Source organism: Ceraceosorus guamensis (genome assembly GCF_003144195.1).
Source record: "Ceraceosorus guamensis strain MCA 4658 unplaced genomic scaffold IE81scaffold_30, whole genome shotgun sequence".
Taxonomy (NCBI): Eukaryota; Fungi; Basidiomycota; class Exobasidiomycetes; order Ceraceosorales; family Ceraceosoraceae; genus Ceraceosorus; species Ceraceosorus guamensis.
The window spans coordinates 113,289-135,769 of record NW_020290025.1 but is presented as its reverse complement, the minus strand read 5'-3'; the positions used below and the strand labels follow the sequence as shown (position 1 = coordinate 135,769).

Genomic DNA, 22,481 nt, shown 5'->3' with positions numbered 1-22,481 from the left:
GGCAGACCACAGTAGCGGATGCATCACTGGACGCCTGCGCAGAAGCTGGTGCGAGAGCGAGCAGATCAAAAGCAACAAAGGAGCCAAGGGTCACAAAAGGCGCTGCCAGCCACACGGCCAGCACATCGTCCTCTGCTGTGAACCCTGAGCGAGGGGCGTGGGCCACTTTGCTTGTCTCGGAGGATTACATATGGCCAATGAGAGCGCAATCATTGGTGCAGGCACTGGCGGCATCAAGTGCTAGAGGTCTGAGCACGGACAGCAGCGAGACGCCGCACTATTCACGACGATCTATGCGCGTTTGCCGCAAGGACCGCGGGCGACGAGACGTCCAATCGGCAGCTCTTTTGCAAATCTGGAAGCTCAACGTAGCCGCGCGGGAGGAGTCACACAAGTGCAACGACATTCTGCAGGCTGCAAGGCCACCCCGTTCGTATTTACGGAGAGGTCACATGCGTCTTGGGATGGAGTGAGATGCGCTCCAAGCGACTTGTTGCGTTCCGGTATTCTTGCACGCCGACACCGCAAAAGTATCTGCGATGTTCCACATCAGCGCGTCTGCGCCTGTTGCATCAAACTGCCGTGAGGCTTTTGCCAGTCGACTCTCCCTTTCCGCCTGTTTTCACTCGACCCATCTGCATTCTTACTCTTTGCCCCCTCCCTCTCCCTGATTGACATTACCAATGCTCCTTACACCAGCCATCCATCTCTTGAACTGCTGTCTTTTTTGCCGTCCTCGATCCGCCACCCATTTCACACGCGCCGATTTTCGTCCCTGTCCCCGCACAAATGATACCAATCTGTGTTCTCGTCTGCTGCTTGGCTCGCCTTGATTTCTGCTAAGACGACAAGCGTGCAGAAAAGAGCCCGCCCGCCGGGCATAGGCGCAACGATGCGTAGACACTTGCGCGGCTGGCTGCGCTCAGAGTGATCAATGCGAAGGAAGGAGAAGGATGCGTCAGTCGCTTACCGTACATTGCGAACGTCAACGACCTCGAGAAATCAAGAAGCGGACCTTGAATCGCTCGCTTCTCGTCCATGCATCATTTCGGTCTAGCTTTGTGTTTCTCTTCTGCTGCTGCTGCTGCTCATACCGCGCACGGACTTGTAGCGCTTGCCAGCTATAGCTGCACTTTTGACTCGTGACTCAGACACGCGACTCACTTTTTGCGAATTCGTGATTCGTGATTGCATGGGCCTAGACTCGGACTCTGGAATCTGCCTGCAGCTTGACGTTGTTGCGACGATTGCGGGGAGGAGTACAGTCAAGAGTAACGTGTTGGAGAGTTTTGAGTTCATCGGAGAGGAGAGGAGAGGTGAAAGTGCATGGTCAGGCGTGAGTCAGAGTGGTGAGTTAGGAGTCACAGTCACAGTGCGCAGGGATGCGGACGTCGCAGGTGTGTCGTAGCTTGGAGCGCGCACCGGGCTCGTCATCGCCGTGCAACACGTCAGCACTGAATCACAATGTGGGTCCAGACAGCCTGCGAGAGCTGAGGGGCACACGCCTTCACCGCGCATTTCTCCCGTCGTTTGGTGTAGGGAGGCATTTCCAAGCTAGCTGCCCTGCCCTCGTCTTCATCTCGAGGTCTCTATGTTCTTCCCTTGCGACGTCTCGAGCGGGCAGGCATTCGTGATTTGGAATGAAGAATGTGCACTCACTCCATTCCTAAGCAGCAGCAGCAGCAGCAGCAGCAGCAGCAGCAGCAGCAGCAGCAGCAGCATCGATCGCATCCTTGCTGTGTGGAGGGAGGCTCAAACAAGATCACCTCGGCTGCTTTCCGTAATCGATTGGTTCGCACGCACGCATGCATACACGCATGCAAGACCCGCGCTCGCTCGCATCGCTGCTGCACATCTTCGTGAACACTCACGACTCCCGCTGCCCCGATTATGCGACACGGTTCTTACTCGCAATCAATCATAACACGGTGAATGTTGACAGTCGGTGTCTTGTCTCATACTTTTCGAACGACTACATGTTTCCAGCTCTCTACGACGATCCACATCCGCGGACAAATACAGCCCACTCGATCTCAGTGGAATTCTCTTTGCGACCCGAAACGTAGCTTGTTTCAGCCCCATTCTCGGCACACCGATCGCGTGCCTGGCTCGAAGAGTGCGGATCGCATCAGGTGCGACCATCTCTTGGGCTGATCCACCGCACTGCTACGTCCAGACAGCACAATGATCATCGAGCTTGGCAGCAGATAGCACTAGCAAACCACAGGTCTTGGGAAGGAATTGCGAGTCGCTTGCGCAGCCGCCATGAAGGGCGATCGAAGCGAAGCGGCTTCCCGTCGTAGCAGCGTCACGTCTGATCGTCTACATCGCCGCGGATCTCATCCGGACTCTTCCTCTTCTTCAGCTCGACGAAATGGTAAGCCTAGGAAGACGGGAGATATCGAAGGCCAACAGGAAGCTGATGGGGAAAGCGACGAAAGCAATGAAGATCGCCTGGTGCGGAGACTTCATCCAGTCAGCAGAAGCGAGGAGGACGAGGAAGAAGCTGAAGCTAGCGCCGAGGATGCGCAAGAGAGCTTCGAAGAAAGCGTAGACGAAGATGCGATGCCAGTGCAAGGCCAGCCATCCTCTAACGAACACTCTGCCGCTCCGCTCAACCCTGAGGAGTCGGCGCATGCAACCCACGTGTCCGGACAGTCGATTCGGAAGAGGCGAGGTCACGTTCCAGCTCCTGTCGTTGTCAAGGACTTTGCGAAGCCCACTCTGGCTCTCGCATCCCCTTCTTCTAGCGGCAAGCCTTCAAGCGGTGTGCCCATGGCGCGCGCCGTCAGCTTCAGACCCGACGAGCCCAAAGCTCAGCGATTGGCTAGACAGGAACAAAGCACTGCCATTTGGCCCGATCAGGCATCAGGCTCGACGCGGCAGACAGAAGATGGTGATGAATGGGACGCGAGCTCCATAATGACTGCAACAACCGCAACCGATGCCGACACGGAGGGAACGTCGGGTGCGGGTCGAGACTATCGTGGGCGCTTCGCTCCCTTGCGCGTGCTCCGACGGCATCGCGCCAAAGAGGAGGCGGAAGCAGAAGCGGAGCTGTCTTCGGATGAAGAGATGGAGAAGGAAGCTCGTCAAGTTCGAATCTATCGTAGAACACCAGTGGTCAGCGGAACCATTGCGCCTTTCAGCATCATGCTCGAGATTCCAGGCATCACTTCTCGATGGTATGTTCGCACCGGTCCGGACAACAGACCCATCGCCTATCGCAACAATCCAATCATTCTGGACGTGGGACTCGCCATCTCTCTTGCCTGCGCCGTGGTAGCCAACTTTTGCATCATTGCGCGCTTCACCGAGAGGCTGTCTCCTCGAACATCAACCCTCATCGCTATTCTAGGCTTTTGTTTGCACGATATTGTCAATTGTGTGGCGCTCATCATCTTTGGCGTGGTGCATGCCGTCGACGATGGTTTTACGTACTCGGAGTCCTACTGGATGACTGCTGCCGCTACTGCGGTCTCTATGCTCTGCACAGTCAGCCTCATTTGGGACTTTGCATCCACCAAGAGGTTTCAACATGCAGGAAGCGGCCTCACGCCCAAACAAACCAAGCTCGTCCTCGTCATCATGTCCTTTTTGGTATATCTTTCCCTCTCCGCACTGATCTTTGCACTCTTGCACTCGCCAAGCCTCAACTTCCTGGACAGCGTCTACTTTACCGTCGTCACTGTCAGTCTGCCCCACAGGATTCGTAGCTTGACCTTTTGCTGACACGTGCCGTCTGCCGCAACAGTTCCTCTCCATTGGTTTTGGCGACATTGCACCCAATGACGTCGCTATGAGAATCCTGTTCCTCTTTTTGATGCCTCCTGGAATAGTCCTGCTAGGTCTCGTGATTGCAACAGCACGCGAGTCGATCTTAGAGGAGTTTGAGCTGAGGTGGGTGCCGTCAACTTGCGTCTTTGTATGCTGTCAACAGCTTCGCTCACTTTTGGGCACCCAAAATAGCTACAAGAAACGACGAGCCCTGTTCAGACAGCGGCTCAAGGAGCGATCTGAAGCTCGCAGACATAATCGAAGACTCACTCGAGCCGTTCGCAAGAGCTTCGGAAGGGGCGGAGCCGCCGTGGCAGGCAGCGCCAGCAAAGCAAACAACGGCGCCGACGCCCTGCCTCCGGAGGACGCGAGTCTGAAGCACCTTCGCAACGGAGTGGCAGAACTCGCTACTGCACAAAGCTTGGGCCCGACTGGCACGCACGAATACTTGGATTGCTCCCCGGGCGCAGAAGACCCAGAGCGATCGCCCACCCAGATTGCCCGAATTCGGGACGTGTCAGAATGGTTGCGTGGCGGTGGCGGAAGCCCACACCGTAGTTTCTCCATCGGCGCAAAGCATGGCCGAATTGGAAGCAACTTGGAAGCAGCCAAGCACGACGCAGTCCGAGCTTCTCCGCCATCTAGTGTCACGCCGTTGCAGGGTATCGAGACAAGGGAAGAGAGCTCGCCGACGGTCCCGGTTGCGTGTGGAGCCTCGACAGATGTGAGACGAGTGGACGGAGACGATGGTGGAGTAGTGATGGCCGAGCCGTCGCCTGCGCCTGCGCCTGCGCCTGCGCCAGCGCCGGCACTCAGCAGCTTGGCACAAGAGATGGCCCAAATGGAAGCTGCGCTGACCACGCAGAGGCAAGTGCTGGACGAAACTTGGAAATCTTTTCGTCAGCAACTCGACGCATCGGAGCAGCGCCAATTTTGGCTGAAGCTCGCTGGCAGTTTTCTGCTCTTTCTGGCTTTCTGGCTTGTTGGAGCCGCAGTCTTCTCCGCCACGGAAGGCTTCACTTTTTTCCAAGCGCTGTACTTTGCCCTCGTCGCTGCTTCGACCGTGGGCTACGGAGATTTCTCTGTCAGCACGCCGGCAGGCAAAGCGTTCTTCATCTGCTGGAGTTTGCTCGGAGTCGGAGTGCTGTCCATCTTGTTTGCCGTCATGTCCGATGCCTGGGCTAGCATGGCTGCTAAAAATAGCGGCAAGCGGAAGACTCGTCGTGCTGGAGCGCGAATCTCGGCAGCCATTCGCAGCTCGCTTCATCTTCGCGGAAGCAAGCCCGCAGATGCGAATCAGGCGTGTGCAGAGGGCGGAACAGCGACGCGTGGTGTCGGGGACGTGAAGACGGCTGTACCCGACAGCCCTTTGGCGGCCGCTGCGGAGAAAGATGCTCAAGCCCTCACGCTCGAGAAGAAGATGAGCATCGACGAGTCTGCTTACAAAAACCCCGCAGACAACGCAACTACCACAGAAAGTGTTGGAATGGAGGCCTTGACGCCAGTCGCAACACGAACGACCCTCAATTCTGACTTGGTCCAGGCTTCTCCGAGTAGGTACAGAGGCGGAGGCTTCTTGAGGCGCGCTTTGACTCGAGATTCGACATGGCGCATGGAGTCACCGAGACGTTCCATGTCCATGATACCTACCCAAAGCGCGGCGTTTCTGGGCTCTGCAGAGGCATTCGACTCCGGTGATGGAGACGCTGCGCCAAAGGAAATGATTGGAGACTCCAGCCCTTCGGCACCACTCGAGCCAAAGGCGATGGCTGCCTCTCTTGCACCTCACGAGCTTCCTGTGCACTTTGCGCGTCACGCCTTGTCCTTTCACAAACACGGCTTTGCCATGATGCACACACAGCGAGCGCAAATTGCACACGCTATCCGTCATCTTCCAGCTATGGCTCGCGTAGAACATCGCTTGAGACGCCAGCGGACGCTCGATCCGCGACATACTACAAAGATAAGCAAGGCGGACGAGCAGGAAATCCTGCAGGCTGCTCAGGAAAGCTCGGAGCCTGGATTGGAAATCGCCGTCCGACAGTGGATCGAAATGATGTCGATCGAAGGTGAGAGCGGAGCAGACGCTCGGCGATGTTGCATGGCATGCGCTGACGTGGTTCAAATCCGCACATCCCTCCCAGACCTCTTGCATCAGATCTTTGCGGTGTCGTCCACCATGTCGGAATCGCTCGCGGAAATCGATTCGCTTCGCGCCGAAGTCGCGCAGTTGAAGGCTGCCAAGGGCGATGATCTCGAAGGAAGGAAAGGGATGCCGGAAAGCGCACGAGAGAGCACTCTACCGCAGCAGCTCGCCTCGAGTGATGCACCGCCCGCCTCGTTGCCTGACCCTTCCTCCATCACGTATGCCGGTCACAGAAGCGATTCGCCGGAGCACTACGATATGCGCCGCAGCGACAGCCCCGTCTCCATGTAACTTACTTGCACAATGTATTTTTCAGCTGACCGAATATTGTCCCTTTATGATGTGGGAGACGAGCCGTTGTCCTGCAAGGGGCATCGCAGACAGCTGAGCGCAGCAAGCTGCACAAGACCATGCGCCCAAGGATGTGCAGCTCACCACACCCTCACTTTCACTTGGCTGGCTGTGCACTTGAACGTGTGAAGTTGGCAAAGGCAGATGAGTTGATAGAAAATACATGGGTATATATATCTGTGACACACCTCTCCAAATATCTACGGCCATACCACGGGAAAAGCACAGGATCCCGTCCGATCTCCTAAGTCGAGTGCAGCGAGCAAAGCGAGCTGCACGGGATGATGGGAGTGAGAACCCTATATATATCTGTGACATGAAAGTCTTAGTATCTACGGCCACACCACAGGAAAAGTGCCTGGTCCCGTCTGATCCCAGAAGCGGAAACCCTGTAGGGTCTAGTCAGTTTTGCGGTGGGGGACCACGCGAGAATCCTAGATGCCGTAGGTTTTTTGCATATTTTGTGCCTCGTGGGGCTCGAATCGCCTCGACGCACGCGAGCGCCGCCCGCGGCGCGCACGTGTATTTAGGAGATCGGACGGGATGGAACGTCTCGCACTCGCGTAACTCAAAATAAAGGTTGATTGATGACTGACGATACGAATGCGAGTCGTGAATGACCCTTTGTGCGCGAAGCGAAGCGATACATCCTGATGAACTGATGATGAGCATTGCATTGGGGATGTGACGCAGCAACTTTCGTGTGACTCTCGTGGGTCAAAGTCATGAAGGAAGACCCTCAGATCAAGAGAAAACCGCAATGAACCCAAATGTGCTGAGTCGACCCGACGGCATCGCCTGCTTGCTAGGTACAAAGTGTCGCAAAAGGTTGTCATCCTCTGTGACGAACCGTTTGGTGGAGCTGAACGACAATCCAGAGCCTCGCAGCACTCATTATCAACAAAGATACATCGGATCTCGTCGAGTTGCACAAGCTCGCACAGCCATCGCGCTCAATCATAGTGTCACATTTCGACGTCTCGCATGTGCGATAAAGTTTGACTGCCGCCTTGTGTGTGGGGCTGGTGTTATCGGCAGCATATTGCGCGAGTTGTATATACTTCAGCCTGAAGCTGGTGGCTGATCGGGGTCTTGTGAGTACAGGGCCTGTGTCGAAAGCTCGTTGGCCAATCTAGAGATGTATGCCTCAAACGCGACCGGATCATCTGATGGAAGAGGACACAGTAGGGGATGCTGCGATGAAGTTTGTGGGGGCAGGCCGGGAAGAAGACCCATCATGTGCGTGCGTACTACTTCTGAAGTGATGTGCGAGGAGAAAGAGGGCGGCAGAGCTGCTTGTGGCTCCACAGGGCTCCGAGTGTCGGGCCCATGAGGCGGTGGTGCAGGCCATGCGAAAGGGTAGAGAGGTTGCCAGACAAGATGCGGCGAGGGTAGATGCTGGACACCTAGCCCGTGCTCGCCCAAGGGCGGACCCGCTGGGGAAAAGAACGGTGGAGCGCTCAACACGCCTTGAGCAATTCCCAGGCCCATGTGAGTGATGCTCGGGTTCTCGGTACTGCGCGCCGGCATTGGTGGATATTCGCGAGTAGGCCCCCAGGCTCTCGAAGTCAAAGGTTCAGCAAGATTACTGGGAGAAGGCGTGGCTGGTCCACGGATATGGGCATCTTGCGACGACGTGGCTGGCGACTGGCTATCGAGCGTCTCTAGCTTCCGGACAAGACGATCTATCATAGCCCTGATTTCGTCGGGAAACTCGCGTGCAGCTGCTCTTCCCCGTTGCACAAGGCTGAGCTTTTGGTCCGGCAAGAGAGGAAGACATACTACAACTTGTGCAAGTAACCTTGCGAAAGAGGTGTGCAAGCTCGTATTTTCAGCCCGAGTGCCTGACACGGCGGAAATGATGTCTCGCAGACAATTGTCGACTGTCAGGAATCGCATCGAGTTGCGTTAGCCTCGTCACAGAGCTGTACGAGTAAAGCTGTGACTCACCCAAGGAAACCAAGTACGGAGACGTACTTTGAGGGAGAAGCCTCAGAATTGAAGTGACGTAATCTACCACCTTGACGGGTCCTTTCAGCTGTGGTGACCCATTGGTCAGCAAGCTACGAAGTTGTAACATTTCCCATTCAGAGAAATGGACGGGGCCTTCGCCAGTCTGCGGTAGAAGTCCGCTTGCGTAGGTTGCGTAAGAGGGCAAGATCTCGTTGCGCAGCGCTTGAGGAGTTGACATGATGAGACTGACTGGTCTTCCACGCAGTCTGGTGTTGTTGCGTTTTCGAATGAGTTTCATGGCCGCTGCACGATCGCGACATTCGATGAAGCAGGAGCTTGACGTCTTGCCTGTAGGAAGCTCGATAGGAACGTGCACGGGCTGAGGAACAACGTCGAAGTCGGCAAGAACGCCATCAATGTCGGCAATCCATTCGACAATTTCACTTTGAGCCACCGTCCACGGAATATTATCGATGCGGACGACGGCCCCAATAGCTGGTGCCTGTGTAATAGAAGTGCCGCGGAGCTGCTGCCAGTGAGGAGAGGTCGTCTCCGGAGAAGGAGTTGAATAGGCAGCTGCGTTGCCCGGCTCCTGATTGCGAGATATGGTCCTGACTCTAGCTTCGTCAGTCGGCGAGTCTACCTTGACATTCCTGTGTTGTTCAGATCGAGCAATTTTGCTGCTGTCCGCAAGCGCAGAGGTGTCACTCGGTACCTTCGGAGCGGCGCCGGATGTGCCTATCAACAGTGGACGGGAAAAGATCAGGGTTTCCATCAATTCGTATATAAAGCACCGCCACAAGGAGGACCCACCATGTGCTATGCTAGATGCGAGACTGATACCCTGTACGGGTACGAGACAATTTGCGCAGGTATGAGGACGAGGCGGCGAAGCAGAGACCTGATTGATGCCGTTCGAGGTGCACGTCGCGCAAGCTTGATGACCGCAAGGGTTCAGGGTTGTGAGATATCTGCAGTAGCAGCCGCAGAGCTGACACTCCGTGAGGTCGCTTGGCACCGTGTCAGTCTCATCTACATGCTCTAGAGGCGAGGTGCATCTGTAGATGCCGGCGCCAATCGCAGCTGCGATCGCTTCCTCTTCAGCAGGCGTCGTATGCACGGCGGTGTAAAATGAACCCCCTCGACCTTTGGCGAGACTTTTATCAGGACGTATGCCGGGAGAAAATTTGCCGACAAAAGATGGGTGCGATGTGAGGACCGACTCGCAGGCGCTGCGACTTGTCGCCGAATTTTCTTCTACAGCTCTTTGGTGAGACGATGTAGTCGTTTCATGAGACGTCGTCGAGCGCACTCTTGGGACCTGACGAGCTTGGCCGGCAGCAAGACGATGGGTGGCGTCTGTCGTCGGGAACGAAGTGGTAAACGGGTGATGTGGCGCCTCCACTCCCTTGAGCGGCACTGCTACGTTGACGACGTAATATTCAGCGCCGCTGACGGTGTGCGACTTGGGACGCATGCGAGCGGCAGCACCGAGAACAGGTCGATCCACCATCGCTTTAGGATCGGTAGCAATTGCATAGTCATTGTTCAGCTGCGACGTTGCAGTGTTCAAAGAATCGCCAGGAAGAGCTTTGGCGGCTGCCCCAGAACGGATTTGCGAAGCAAGCTTGCTCTCAAGAATGGCTTGACCGATCGCGACTTCGTGCGGGGGCCTCGACGATCCACTTGCCTCGCTTTGAGCGTCTAGGAAGGCCTGAATTGACCAGTGCGCGGATGTAATGCTTTCGAGAGAAGTATCAGGCGTGTTGCGCGAACAGGAGCGATCCAAGCTCATGTCTGCTAGGTCTTGAGATGTATTCGCAGTGTTTGCCGTGCTCTTCGAGCGAGTGCTCGTTCCAGAGATCTTTCGAGCAGTGGCGGATGCATTCGAAGCCTTGTGAGGCTTGATGATACTTTCGGCTGCGACGTCACTGCGGACAGCGTTGGACGCTGACGAGCCAAGAGCAACGTGTCCGCTACTTGGCATGCAGAAAGGTGTTGGATGATGCTGCGAGTCTGAGGAGACCTGACGGAGCGTTGTGAGCGAAGGCAGATGAAGAAATGGTGCAGGCACCGCAATCATGTCGCTGCCTCCTGCGACGGCGTCATGCCACTGCACTGTTCTTGGACCTGCTTCTCCACCTTTCTCCTGAAACAGGCTACCAGAACGTAGACGAGAGTTCGGGAAACGCGGGTGTGCTGGAGCAGAAGTCGGGCTCGGAACGTGACTGTTGCTTCTGCCGCGAGAGGGACTAGACGGTATCGATGACGGTGCCTCGACAATGACAGGCTCGGAGAAGTCGACGCCCTCACTGCTCTCGACCATGTCCAGCATGTCCAGTTGTTGAGATTGTATGCGGCTGCGACGAGCTACGGAAGGCGACTCTGTGAAGTGAAAGCATTGCGGTAGGGGTGAACGATCACGACGAACACGGACAGGAGCGCATACGCTGAGCCTCACCATCATCAGATGTGCTGCAATCCACTTGAGAGCCCATGGACATCGAGAGCTCTTCGTTGGAGGCACTCGCAGCATTCACGGTACCATCGTTGACGTCCTCCGCAATTGTCGACGTGCCGGCACGGTACGCGTGCAGCTCGCTTCTTCTTGCTCGCCTTGCCAACAGCACGGCGTCAGAGCCTGCACTGAGAACGGCGGTGCCTAGTTGTAGCTTCTCTGAAGGCTCTAGATGTCGCGGGCGGTTGACAGGCGTGTAACCGCGGAAGTGTTCCTGGCCAGAAGGATTTGAGGTGCCTCGGTCCGCTGCTGAGCTTTGAGAGGACTGCCGCGGTCTGCCTTGGCTCTGACTCATACTGTATAGGATGGGTTGAATGAGGACCACTGCAACCCCAGTAGCTACCTTCTTCAGCCCAACAAGCGGGAATGATGTCCGTTGTCAGAACAACTTGAAGAATCGTGTTGGTCGGTGGTGGTGTGCTTGTGGCCGAGTGCAGCCAAGGCTGAGGATGCGGAGGTGAGAGCTCACAGGCGCGGTCGTCTTTCTACGATGTGCAAGGGTGCGCTGCTCTTCTGGAATAGACTCGTGTGGCGCCAGGTTGCCACGGGGAGCGCTGCTAGATCTACGCCCCCTATCTCACAGACAGAGGGGTGAGGGATTCACATTCAGATTGAGAGCGTTCTCTTTTCTACTTTTGGTGTACACAAGTCGATGCCGTGCACCATCCAGCTGCGCAGCAAGATGATCAGGCTGTCGACCGCCTGACGCTGGCTGCCCCGGGTCCGCAGCTAGACATGGGACACAGTACACAGCAGCAGCTGGTAGGCTGTATTCAAATGTCAGATGCTGCGGCATCCTATCATGAGTGTGAGATGGACCAGTCCCCTTGCCCCCACGTGCACGGCTAAACGGGCCCACAGAGGCGGGGCTCTGAAACCCAGCCGGCACCGCTGACTTGCCTGTTCTGGCTCACACCGGGCGAGGCCTGGCTGCAAGTATTGCGCACGTCATGCTCAGCTATGGGCTACAGCAGAGCCTATAGCTCGTGAGATAGGCTAAGGGCTCAAGGGCCCAGCAGCAAGAGTGCGCTCGATTGCTCAGCTTTGTGAGCGGCCATGCACGCAAGTTCCGGCCGATGTCCGGTCAAATCAAAGCAAGCGTCGACGACCCGGCGTCGCAACCTGCCGCCGCTCGGGGCCTCCTTGCATCCATGCAGGTACGAGTCGAGCTATAGGACGGTGTGCGCCCTCTGACTCCTCCGCCCCTGGTAAGTTCAGAATGCCAAGCAGCAGTGGCTAGCCTCAAGACAGGGTCCTCTCCGAAGCCCGTTCGCTGATCGGCAGTTTCTGGTGAGACTCCGAGCGGCGTCTTTGAGTAGGGAGTCCCAGGAGCAGTCGATGACGACTACCGGTGCGGAAAGAGCATTGGCGAGTCCGCGGTTACAGCCCTTCCGCCAGGCACTGCCGGCCTTGCCGTTCTCGAAGACACTACCTACTGCCCTCGCGATATGTGTGTGTTCGAGCTTGCTTGCTTGCTGAGCGATGAGCTCTATGCAACGAGTCGTAAGTCATAGCGGTGGGCGGGAGGAGGGCACCTCACGTGCGCGCGCGCGCGTGTGCGAGCTGATATTTTGAGATTGCAGCGCGCTGAGTGTGTGGAAGAGGCTGCGCTGCGCTCGGAGCCGGGCAATGCGAGCAGCATCATCGCCTCATCTTACATCCTGATTTTCACGGTTTCAGGCGTTCTTGAGTGATCGTCGCCGCCAAGCACGAATGCCGTCGCAGGTAGTCCGAGGATGCTATGTCTTTCTCATATGGGCCGCATGGTATGCAGCGTATATAGCGTGCGCGGCAGCGCGATGATGCACCATTCGAAATATCAGGTGAGGTCTCAGTAGCGCCTGAGTTCATCCACGACATTTTCGAGAGTGCCTATGTAGGAGGTGGTCCGCGAGTCATGAGTGTTGCTGACGCCTCTAGCGTCCGGCATCGACGACTCTGGGGAGAATGCGGAAGCCCTGCAATCAACGTTGACATGTGAATGAGCTTCTCTCCAAGATGTGGCTGAAGTCCAGCGAAATGAAGGAAAGCCGGATGCATGCGTTCCTTTCGGTAGTTAGTAAACGCCGTACGCAGAACACTCTTGGAGTTGAAAACCAGGCAGCCTACTCCTGACTTCGAGGCACACCACTTCTGCACATCGACCGCGCCCGGGTCGAACCACCACGAGTGCACATGCTTTAGTCTCGAGTCTGAGTCGTACATCGTGATCAGTCAATCGCGTGGCCCATCAATGCTGTTTGACCTATCCTGTCCTGATCGCGAGACCTCGCTCGGTCGACTCCGCCCACCGCTATATTCGTGACCATGCATCTAGCTTGAGCAGATGACCGAACGCTCCACGATCGAAGGCGGGCGCACAGCCGAAACATGGCCAGTCGTGCTCTGTTTCACCTGTGTACCTGCATTGTGATCGTTGTGATCATTGCGAGCATGTGATACGTGAATCGCGGCTGCTGTAGCGTTGACTCGCGTCTGCGCACCCGTCGTACCTCACGCGAAGCCCTCTCATCTTTCGATCGCTCTTAAACCGCATATCCAGGAGACTCACGACTCGCTATCACAACTTTGTAGGCTCCAAATCCGATGAAGAATGGCTACTCAGCACTGTGCTACCAGCGCTTTCCAAGCAATTCTCGCCTTGGTCAGGCACGATGGTCCGCTCGGCCTATCTGCATCCGATCTTGGTTTTCAAGGGATGGCATACGCTTCAAGACTACTGTGTACTCTTCCGCTGACTGCTGCTGCGTAAGAGACTGCAGTTGCCGCCAAACCAAGCCTACGTGACTTCTTCAGGCAGTGTCGAATCAGTAAGGATGAAACGTGTGTGATAGTCGTGAGCTGCATGTCGGCCCGACATTTTCGAAGGGCGCAGCCAAACGAGACCACCGATGCGAAACACGCGCCAAAAAATTCCAAACTGAATCAAGAATAAATGCTGCTGTGAATGCTGGCGCGGCTGCGCTAGCTGTGCAGCGCAATTATAAGCCACACATCGCCACATCAGAGCAACCCGCCTCGATCATTATCAGCTAGCCGAGGGGCGGACTTTCAAAGTTGCTTCCGCGTTGCGGCAGCGCCTACATGCATCAGCTAGCTGCTCAACCGGATTGCTGAATTGACAACGCGCCGCAACGCCGCTGCGCGTGCTATACTCACGACTCTTGATTCACAGAGATAGCTGCTGTGTGTCATGGCAAAATCACGAATTCACTCACACTCCACACCGGTGTAATCCCAACGAAAATGACGTCTTTGTTATAGAGAGATCGCGAGTCGCAAAAGTGGTTGCAAAGATCGAGATCCTGCAGCGTTGTGACACCCGTCTCTAGGATGAGCTGCCCCTGCCTGCGACTTGTGAGGCACCTTACTCTTAGTGTCAAATCACGAATCGTGAATTAACACGGGAAGCAAGTCTCCGCCTGTCTGCACCACGGGAAGAGTCTGGCTTACGAGCCCCTGCATGCATGCTGATACTGTCCCGGTGGCGTGTGAAGACTCGGCGACTACCAGAGAGACGCCTGCATGCTGGAGGACTGTACCGGTACAGACAGCTCAAGTCGTTTCGTTCTTCACTGGGTTCACTATCACGCACTCACGCAGCGCCGTCGGCGCGGAGCACGAATCTTATTGTGATTGTGTCGTGAATACGAATCACAAAATCTGGATGTCTCGGCCTGTTCGAGGCGGTCATGCATGCACCTTGCTCTTAGCACGCCAGGTACCGATCCCTTCGAAGCAGCAGCACAAGAATGGAGTAATCGATTTTGAATGCAAAACTGTCAACATCAGTCACTGGTATAGCATCCATCATGTCGTGAGCCTCAGATTTTCTCACGCGTGTCTCGCAGCATAATGCGAACGGGGAGATGGGCATCGAATGCAAGCTAGGGTGTCCGTCGTGGCGGGGCAGCAGAGAGGACCCTGCCACCGCCCAAAGTCGATTCTTGACAATAATAGCCTTGCACGGTCGCTCCAGCAAGGCTGTCGACGGATGCAAGTGAAGGTGACCTCGCAGCTCTGCCTGTGGCTTGATATCGGACGAGCGCGCACAAAGCTTTAGATCACTCGGACCGCTCGCATGGCGACGAGATTCGAACCAGCGATCCCGAGATGTGTGCACACAATGGCAGACTTCCTTTTTCATCTGGCTTTTGCGCTGACCGTGGCGTCGCAACCGAACCTCTAGATGGTCTAGACATACTCAAAGAGTACTCGCGACTGGCCCCTGCACGCTTTGGAATACCTAGTCAAGGCGCAGTTCGAAACAGCCAGCCACCCATGCCATCCCGACCCTCGCGAGCTCGCGAGCTCGACGGTCCAAAAAGCGCGAACTCCAGGCTGCGCTGACCATGTACATCTCACAAGAGGCTTTGAGAGGGTATAAAGCTATAAAAGCGAAGACCAGACTCGACAAGAACTCACAAATAGCCATCTTCATTGATCATCCCTAGCATCCGCCCTTTCTCGGCTGCAACAAGGGTAGTCGCCCACCTCTCGGTACTCAACTCTCCACGCAGAGTCACTCTTATACAACATGTCAGACGGCGACGAGGTCTACGTCAGCGACGCTGCTGTCGCCCTTCCGCCTGCCACGGCGCTGAAAGACGCCGCTGACGAGAAGAAGTTGTTCAAAATCGACTCCGCCTACCGCCCCATTGGCTACCGCGACAGTCCTCTGAAAAATCTCTGGAACGACGCCTTGCTTGTGAAACCAGGTGTCGTCTGGAGGCTCAGGTCTATTCATTGAAACACAAGTGGATGTCAATCCGCAGGTGCTTGCCGAGCTGCCATGGCTGCCATTTGTGCTCTTGCCTGCGCGGTCACTGCTTCTAGACATGACGTGGCGTGGTATCTTGTATCAAATTGTCGCGACGACAGTCAGCATTATTGTGCTCCCTTTCATTCTGCTGTCCTTCCTGTACGGACTGCCATGGCCAGTCATCACCACTGCTACCCTCTTGGCTACTTTCAAGCTCTGCGACATCGTTCAAGGTAGCAAGAACATCATTAAGCCCACCAAACATCAGCTCGAGAAAGCTGATGGCAAGTACGGTGGTGAACGATGGTTCTTTGTCAATGGTGTGGCGACTTCGCCTACTGGAAATCGCAAGGTGTGCGACAAGCTCTACAAGATCTTCAAACGCCCTGTCTATGGCATTTCTAATCGCAGCAACGGAGTGCTCTTTGACTGTGAGTGTTGTGCCCCCGGAAGATCCGAGCCGAATCTCAGCTGATGCACGCCATGCCATCAGTGATTGAGTGTCTGCTCCAGAGAGACCTGCGGTATGTCGTCTTTCAACCTGCTTCGCCGCTTGAACCCATGTCATCTCTTACGCGGACACCATTCTTGTCTTTCCAGTTGGCCCACGCGTGACGAGCGTGTGGGATACAATGCTCTTGCGACCTGGCTGGGCAACGAGAACATCAAACGCATAGTTCTGATCGGACATTCGCAAGGAGGTATTCTCTGTTCTAATTGGGCAGTGAGTGAAGGAGAGCACGTAGCGTCGTGGCGAAACTTGTGCTGACCTAGCCGTCTCGCATAAGGATCAACTCCTTTCCGACTTTGATCGCGACACGCTCTCAAAGCTCGAAATCTACACGTTTGCAGCGTGAGTAATTCGATGACCCTTTCGCGCACGTCGACAATGTTCTTGACGACCGGTGAAAATACCTATGCGTCTCTAGAGCTGCGAATCACTTCCCAAATCCACTTCAAGGTGACACTGGTGCGTTTGGACACCTGGAACACTTTGCGAACGAAGGTGAGCTCGAGTCCTGGCGATGACATGGTGCATCCGCTGTAGGCCCTCTCGACTGACACGTGTCCTTCTGTGCAGGAGACATGGTGGCAAGAATTGGTGTGCTTGCCTTCCGTAGCGAACAGGCGGACCGTTTGCCTCGGGACGGCAAAGCCCGCTATTCACTGTCCAGCGCCTTCCGAGCTCTCTTCGCCACGCGGGTCGCCGCAAGCCGGATCAAAGGGAACAAGCACAAAGGCGAGCCCGAGAAGAAGGTGAGTTGTGCACCATTCCGTAATGTCGCGTCTGGGCCGTCTGACCAGGCGGCATGCTGTAGATTGCGACGAGATTTGCTGGAAAGTTGTTCGTGCGCAAGAATCGTACGGGTCATCTGATGGCTGCCCACTAGTGAGTGCAGCGCGACTCGGTTTCTTTGGTGAATTTCCATTTCAGACCATTTGACCAAGTCTCATTTCAATGCACAGCCTATTTGATGGCGACTCTATCCTGGATTTGGACACGGTCCAACAGCAAAGCCAGCTCGCCAAGTACAAAGGAGGGAAGCTAGCTTTGCGTCTAGTGGAAGACCAGACCTCGTCGAGTGCAGCACTGAAGTGAGAGCATGTCAGTCACTCAACAACTCGTTTTAAAGATCGATAAAGATCGACCATTGCCGTCCCGCTGTCCGCAATCCTCTTCCGAGATATGCCCAGAAATTGTGTCGTCGTCGACCATCCCCCCTCTGCAAGTCAGGATGCCGTTGTCTCCCGTACATTCTAAAATGACCACTTGGTTCGCTCTGTCCGCCTTTCGCGACTCATCAGGTGCAGGGCTAAGTAGAGCGATAGCCGTCATGCTTATGGAGCTTGGAGCGCAGTGCACAATCAAGTGGCACGCTGACGGCACTGCCAGCTAGCGCCTACGGTATGATGGGACAAAGCCGGCACATGGTTCACCGCAGAATGCTCACGTACAAGTATGTGGTGCATGGCGCAGTCGCAGCGGTGCTTGTTTTGTGATCTGTCTTGTCTCGTACGGCACATTAATTGATCACGTGCAAGGTCCTGCCACGCGGAGCAGCCGACCAGTCAGGGCAAAGCGACGCAGAAGATGAGGTGCGCCTGCCTGCGCCTGGGCTTCTGCGAAAGGCGCAAAAGTTTGCTGCTGCTGCATCACACGCATTCGCGCTTGGGCGCCTGCCTGGCTGCCTGCACCCGATACGCCTGCACGCAAAACTTCTCGTTCGCGAAAAAGATGTGAAGAGCGTGCGTGCGCGCGCGGGTGCGTGCAGCGTGCCGTTCCGTGCCCTGCTGGTGGTGCTGAAAGGCTGAAGGAAGAGCTGTCTGGGTGAACGGAAGTCAGTCAGCTGGACAAATCGATTCACCACCATCCTCACCGTCCTCTGGACTTGTCATTATCATCTTACGGCACATTCCGAGGTCACAACTTGTCTCGCATTCCGTCACCTTCTCATAGTCCTCGACTCGCCTCTAGCACATCATGTCTGGAGAGGTTCCCGCTGTCAACGATGACGTCTACCAGGGCGCCATCGGTATCGACCTTGGCACGACGTACTCCTGCGTCGGCTGGTGGGTCAACGAGCGTGTTGAGATCATCGCAAACGACCGTGAGTACGACTGATCGTCAAGGAGGCTCGACACGGACTTGGGATTGTGAAGCGTCATTGCTGATTCTCGATCTTTCCATCATGCCTTGTGCTTTCACAGAGGGTAATCGCACAACACCTTCTTACGTCGCCTTCACCGACAGCGAGCGATTGATCGGTGATGCTGCCAAGAACCAAGCTGCCATGAACCCTAGACACACTGGTGAGTTTGGACGACAGCGAGGGACGACGGATCGGCTGCTAGCGGATCCTGCAGATGATTGCAAAGCTGCAAGCTGGCGGCCTCGGGCGTGGCACATGGCCGACTGACAAATTCACCTATCTGATCATTGTCACCAGTCTTCGATGCCAAGCGTCTCATTGGACGTCGTTTCGATGACCCCGATGTCAAGAAGGACATGGTTCACTGGCCTTTCACAGTCGTCGACAAGGACGGCTCTCCCTTCATCGAGGTGCGCTTGTGCAGCAAGGATGTTGGTACGATGCCAGGCGAATACTGACTGACACGAGGTCTGCGTGTGCTCAGGTCGAGTACCAAAACGAGAAGAAGCAATTCTCTCCTCAGGAAATTTCTTCCATGGTCCTCTCCAAGATGAGAGAGATTGCGGAGGCCAAGATCGGCAAGGAGGTCAAGAAGGCTGTCGTCACCGTGCCCGCCTACTTCAACGACTCCCAACGTCTGGCCACCAAGGATGCCGGTGAGTTGGGCTGAGCTTTGCAACGCGATTGCCAAAGATGCGGATTTTTGAGAGAAAAGAAGCGGCGAGACTCGGTGCGAGATCTTTGTCGATCGAGGGTCGGAATGCACGGCGCGGCATGGATGGGTGGCAGTGCAGGGATTCAACAAACATTCCATGCTAATCCTGAAGCAGTCCGCTGCTGTGTAGAGCAAAGAAGCTCTCCGAGCATCAATGAGCCCTGCCGCTCAGACAAAGATTGGCCGAGCTTCTTGAGGTGGTGGTGGATTCGAGATGTGCCCATTTCGCCAGCCAAAACTTGGACCTGGAGCTGAGTCATCTGATCTCTTGTTCGACAGGCACCATCGCTGGTCTCGAAGTTCTGCGTATCATCAACGAGCCCACCGCCGCAGCCATTGCCTACGGTCTCGACTCCAAGTCATCCACTGAGAAGAACGTTCTCATTTTCGACCTTGGAGGTGGCACATTTGATGTCTCTCTGCTGAACATCACTGGTGGTGTGTTTGCTGTCAAGGCGACCGCCGGTGACACTCATCTGGGTGGACAGGACTTTGACAACTCTTTGCTTGACCACTTCAAGAAGGAGTTCCAGCGCAAGCACAAGGAGGACATTTCTGGTGACGCTCGTGCTACCCGTCGTCTCAGGAGTGCATGTGAGCGTGCGAAGCGAACGCTCTCCTCTGTCACTCAGACCACTGTCGAGGTGGACTCTCTTTTCAACGTGAGTATCGGTTCTACCTGGCGAGACAGGGTACAACATTCATCGGCTGTCCTTCACAAGCGCATGCGTTGTGCGAGACAACGAGTGTTGGAGAGAGTGGAGCTGATTCGATGTTCCCTTGTCTGCATGCAGGGTATCGACTTCCAAGCGAACATTACCCGTGCCCGTTTCGAGGAGATCAATGCAGCTGCTTTCAAGGGCACAATTGACCCCGTCGCAAAGGTGCTGAAGGACGCCAAGATGCCTGCTGACAAGGTTGATGACATTGTGCTGGTCGGTGGTTCTACCCGTATCCCCAAGATCCAGTCCCTCGTTTCCGAGTTCTTCAACGGCCGCCAGCTCAACAAGTCGATCAACCCCGATGAAGCTGTTGCGTACGGTGCCGCTGTCCAAGCCGCCGTCCTCACCAACCAGACCAGCGATAAGACGGCCGACCTGCTTCTGCTCGACGTTGCGCCGCTCTCTCTCGGTGTCGCTATGCAAGGAGACGTTTTCGGTGTCGTTGTGCCCCGCAACACTCCCATCCCCTGCAACAAGACCCGTACTTTCTGCACTGTTGAGGACAACCAAACCACGGTCACCTTCCCCGTCTACGAGGGTGAACGAACTCAGTGCAAGGAGAACCGTCTCCTCGGAGAGTTCGAGCTCACTGGTGTCCCACCTATGCCCAAGGGTCAGGCAGAATTGCTCTGCACTTTCGAGGTCGATGCAAACGGTCTGTTGAAGGTCACTGCCGAGGAGAGGACTGCCGGCCGCAAGGCCAACATCACCATCACCAACTCCGTTGGTCGTCTCAGCTCCAACGAGATTGAGCAAATGATCAAGGACAGCGAGTCCTTCAAGGCTTCCGACAAGGAGTTCGCCGCCCGTCACGACGCCAAGAACGAGCTGGAGGCCTACGTGCACAGCGTCGAGGGAACCATCTCCAGCCCCGCCGCCACCTTCAAGCGTGCGCAAAAGGCTTCTGTGGAGCAGGAGCTCGCCAAGGCTCTCGAGCTCCTCGAGTTGGAGGATGCCAGCGCAGACGACTACCGCCGCTCTTCTTTGAGACTGCGCCGAAGCGTTCAGAAGGCTATGCAGACTGGTGGTCGTTAAGAGGCCCTGACGCCGCTCCAGCTTTCGCGCTTCGTTACCTGAGAATGCTCTCCACTGTGCACCATCGCAACGACCTTCACCTTACATCGTGACTTGTGCACAGCACGTCTTTGCTCTCACTTTAGCATGAGTGCGCTTACGCCTTTGCACATACCACACAAAATTGAATGCGAGCTTGCTCGCTTTTGGACTCAGAGAAGGGTGCGGGTGTGAGCTTACGCGCTGAACAGAAAACATGACTGGCTGCGCGGTGCGTATCAGAACGAGAGGAAATCTTTCAGAGGCTTCCAGCCCAAACGTAGCTAGATCAGAGGCCGTGAGAGTAGGCCGGCGTCAATAAGCAGCGAGCGTGTCATCTCTCTGAACGTACCGGCACTCACGTTGTAGAATCCCACGCCCAGCTGGGCATCAAGGAACGCGTGAATGGGAATCGTCAGCAAGAGCTCACGTTGACCGTTCAGGCTGCGACACCATCGCTGAGCCCTTGCTCACCATAATGACGCCAGTGACTGCTCTTGCCCCTCCTTCTGCGGCTCTGTACCTCTTCACCTCGTCCTGCGCGACGGCCTCCTTGCGATCGGTATCCAGCAGGGCCAGCTGGGAAGCGAGGACGCGAGAGAGAAAGAGAGTGGACCCGATGATGTGGACCCATTTGTAGGGCAGACCGTTGAGCTCGGAGATGGACAAGAAGATGAGCTTCGAAGCGAATGTGATGGGGTGATGCATCAGCGAGGCGATGGGACGAGCGCTTGTCGATCAAGGGCATCGTCGGTTGCATCAATGCAGTGGAACGCTGGCAGCGAGTGTGGGTTGGATACTGAAGCATGAGCCATGGGTGACTCACTGCGAACGGAGTCTGCGACCAGAAATCTCCTTGGGCCTTGAAAGCTCTCGCTAGACCTCTTGCAGCGACTTGCTTCTCCTTGTCCGTCTTGGCCGCCGCTGGCATGCTTACGCCTATCGTCAGCCCATCGCCGATGGCCACGCCGCTTAATCGTCGATAGGAACACACGTTGATGTTGAGATAGGCGTAGTACCCTGCAAAGAGGGCCGATTGGGCTAGAGAAGCGGGCGTGAGAAGATAGGCGAACGGCATCTTTAAATCGCCCTTTTCCTCGCGTCTTGAGCGCAAAGGTTCACGAGGCTGCAAAAGAGGAGCGAGAGCGAAAGGAAAGGTCGGCCAGCCAGGCGTCGAGAGAATGTTTGACTAGTGATCGATACGATGCATGAGTGTTCTCTCGGGGTCCATCACACCATCTCGCGTGGACGGTTGTCCCGGTGACCTACGTTCCGTCCAATGTGAACGCGTACGCCGGAGAAGGCAAAGGCATGCACGCACGACCACACACCCACAGCACTTCGTACTTGATACGCTCGCGCCGCATACCGCAACCCACCAGAAATGTCAGATGGAGCACTGGTCTGAGGAAGAGAGAAGCTCGACTCATGACTGAGCCAGCAAGCAGTCACGAGTGGTGAGCATGCAGTATGCAGCGAGCGCTGCTGCACGGCGTACCCACACTCACGATTCGGCAGCAGGGTTCACAGCAGAGAGAATCAATGATCACACACCTCGGCTCTGCTTGCATAACTCGCGCGCACAGCACAGACCACACAGTCCGTCCGTCTGACTACCGTACGTGTGCTGCGCAGCTTGCCCTGCACTTTCCAATCTCACCCTCGCACTTGCTTTACTTGGACGAACCAAAAGCTCAGTGAACATCACAGCCACGAACATCTGCCTCGTACTTGGGATTCTCAGACCACGTCCCCAGCCATCAGAGCGCGAGCACTACCATCTCCGCCCCTCCCCCCGAACGCTCACCGGTGCCCTGATTCCGCACCGAAGAG

The 22,481-nt window shown here is 55.8% G+C and overlaps 7 protein-coding genes across 7 annotated transcripts; 3 read left to right on the top strand and 4 right to left on the bottom strand.

Annotated features, from left to right (window-relative positions):
• Positions 1–558: 558 nt before the first annotated feature.
• IE81DRAFT_135105 (hypothetical protein) lies at positions 559–1,460 on the bottom strand. The gene is made up of 2 exons (XM_025510298.1): positions 1,165–1,460; positions 559–916 (listed from the first exon to the last, which is right to left on the bottom strand). Exons 1-2 carry the CDS (start codon positions 1,297–1,299, stop codon positions 644–646), a joined length of 408 nt encoding a protein of 135 aa, XP_025369547.1. The 5' UTR covers positions 1,300–1,460; the 3' UTR covers positions 559–643.
• A 415-nt stretch (positions 1,461–1,875) lies between these two features.
• IE81DRAFT_341438 (hypothetical protein) lies at positions 1,876–6,244 on the top strand. The gene is made up of 4 exons (XM_025515654.1): positions 1,876–3,690; positions 3,755–3,900; positions 3,970–5,846; positions 5,922–6,244. The coding sequence occupies exons 1-4, from the start codon at positions 2,266–2,268 to the stop codon at positions 6,212–6,214; spliced, it is 3,741 nt and encodes a 1,246-aa protein (XP_025369546.1). The 5' UTR covers positions 1,876–2,265; the 3' UTR covers positions 6,215–6,244.
• Positions 6,245–7,336: 1,092 nt separating this feature from the next.
• On the bottom strand, positions 7,337–11,040 carry IE81DRAFT_347486 (hypothetical protein; the record flags this gene model as incomplete). Its single annotated transcript, XM_025516155.1, has 4 exons — positions 7,337–8,157; positions 8,225–8,965; positions 9,041–10,612; positions 10,689–11,040. 4 exons carry the CDS (start codon positions 11,038–11,040, stop codon positions 7,337–7,339), a joined length of 3,486 nt encoding a protein of 1,161 aa, XP_025369545.1.
• Positions 11,041–12,503: 1,463 nt separating this feature from the next.
• Positions 12,504–13,140, bottom strand: IE81DRAFT_134927 (hypothetical protein). The gene has a single exon (XM_025510296.1). The coding sequence runs from the start codon at positions 12,948–12,950 to the stop codon at positions 12,618–12,620; it is 333 nt and encodes a 110-aa protein (XP_025369544.1). The 5' UTR covers positions 12,951–13,140; the 3' UTR covers positions 12,504–12,617.
• Positions 13,141–15,282: 2,142 nt separating this feature from the next.
• IE81DRAFT_341436 (hypothetical protein) lies at positions 15,283–17,526 on the top strand (the record flags this gene model as incomplete). Its single annotated transcript, XM_025515653.1, has 9 exons — positions 15,283–15,453; positions 15,521–15,938; positions 16,001–16,031; positions 16,108–16,231; positions 16,296–16,360; positions 16,437–16,513; positions 16,589–16,764; positions 16,827–16,897; positions 16,975–17,526. 9 exons carry the CDS (start codon positions 15,283–15,285, stop codon positions 17,105–17,107), a joined length of 1,266 nt encoding a protein of 421 aa, XP_025369543.1. The 3' UTR covers positions 17,108–17,526.
• Positions 17,527–17,860: 334 nt separating this feature from the next.
• IE81DRAFT_323533 (putative SSB2-heat shock protein of HSP70 family, cytosolic) lies at positions 17,861–20,871 on the top strand. Its single transcript, XM_025513977.1, has 6 exons — positions 17,861–18,116; positions 18,217–18,318; positions 18,456–18,568; positions 18,643–18,814; positions 19,153–19,535; positions 19,668–20,871. The coding sequence occupies exons 1-6, from the start codon at positions 17,990–17,992 to the stop codon at positions 20,628–20,630; spliced, it is 1,860 nt and encodes a 619-aa protein (XP_025369542.1). The 5' UTR covers positions 17,861–17,989; the 3' UTR covers positions 20,631–20,871.
• IE81DRAFT_323532 (hypothetical protein) lies at positions 20,789–22,095 on the bottom strand. The gene is made up of 4 exons (XM_025513976.1): positions 21,475–22,095; positions 21,123–21,326; positions 21,011–21,031; positions 20,789–20,932 (listed from the first exon to the last, which is right to left on the bottom strand). Exons 1-4 carry the CDS (start codon positions 21,724–21,726, stop codon positions 20,888–20,890), a joined length of 522 nt encoding a protein of 173 aa, XP_025369541.1. The 5' UTR covers positions 21,727–22,095; the 3' UTR covers positions 20,789–20,887.
• Between the last annotated feature and the right edge of the window lie 386 nt (positions 22,096–22,481).

Excerpts from the sequence above, each read along its gene's own strand:
- IE81DRAFT_135105 (XM_025510298.1), bottom strand. The coding sequence starts at position 1,299 with ATGAACTCAAAACTCTCCAACACGTTACTCTTGACTGTACTCCTCCCC. Across the intron at positions 917-1,164 it reads GAATCACGAATTCGCAAAAA|CCAGCCGCGCAAGTGTCTAC; the intron begins GTGAGTCGCGTG and ends CTCTGAGCGCAG.
- IE81DRAFT_341438 (XM_025515654.1), top strand. The coding sequence starts at position 2,266 with ATGAAGGGCGATCGAAGCGAAGCGGCTTCCCGTCGTAGCAGCGTCACG. Across the intron at positions 3,691-3,754 it reads TCTACTTTACCGTCGTCACT|TTCCTCTCCATTGGTTTTGG; the intron begins GTCAGTCTGCCC and ends CTGCCGCAACAG. Across the intron at positions 3,901-3,969 it reads TTAGAGGAGTTTGAGCTGAG|CTACAAGAAACGACGAGCCC; the intron begins GTGGGTGCCGTC and ends CACCCAAAATAG.
- IE81DRAFT_134927 (XM_025510296.1), bottom strand. The coding sequence starts at position 12,950 with ATGTACGACTCAGACTCGAGACTAAAGCATGTGCACTCGTGGTGGTTC.
- IE81DRAFT_323533 (XM_025513977.1), top strand. The coding sequence starts at position 17,990 with ATGTCTGGAGAGGTTCCCGCTGTCAACGATGACGTCTACCAGGGCGCC. Across the intron at positions 18,117-18,216 it reads TGAGATCATCGCAAACGACC|AGGGTAATCGCACAACACCT; the intron begins GTGAGTACGACT and ends GTGCTTTCACAG. Across the intron at positions 18,319-18,455 it reads CATGAACCCTAGACACACTG|TCTTCGATGCCAAGCGTCTC; the intron begins GTGAGTTTGGAC and ends CATTGTCACCAG.
- IE81DRAFT_323532 (XM_025513976.1), bottom strand. The coding sequence starts at position 21,726 with ATGCCGTTCGCCTATCTTCTCACGCCCGCTTCTCTAGCCCAATCGGCC. Across the intron at positions 21,327-21,474 it reads GGTCGCAGACTCCGTTCGCA|CTCATCTTCTTGTCCATCTC; the intron begins GTGAGTCACCCA and ends TTCGCTTCGAAG. Across the intron at positions 21,032-21,122 it reads CAGTCACTGGCGTCATTATG|CTGGGCGTGGGATTCTACAA; the intron begins GTGAGCAAGGGC and ends CTTGATGCCCAG.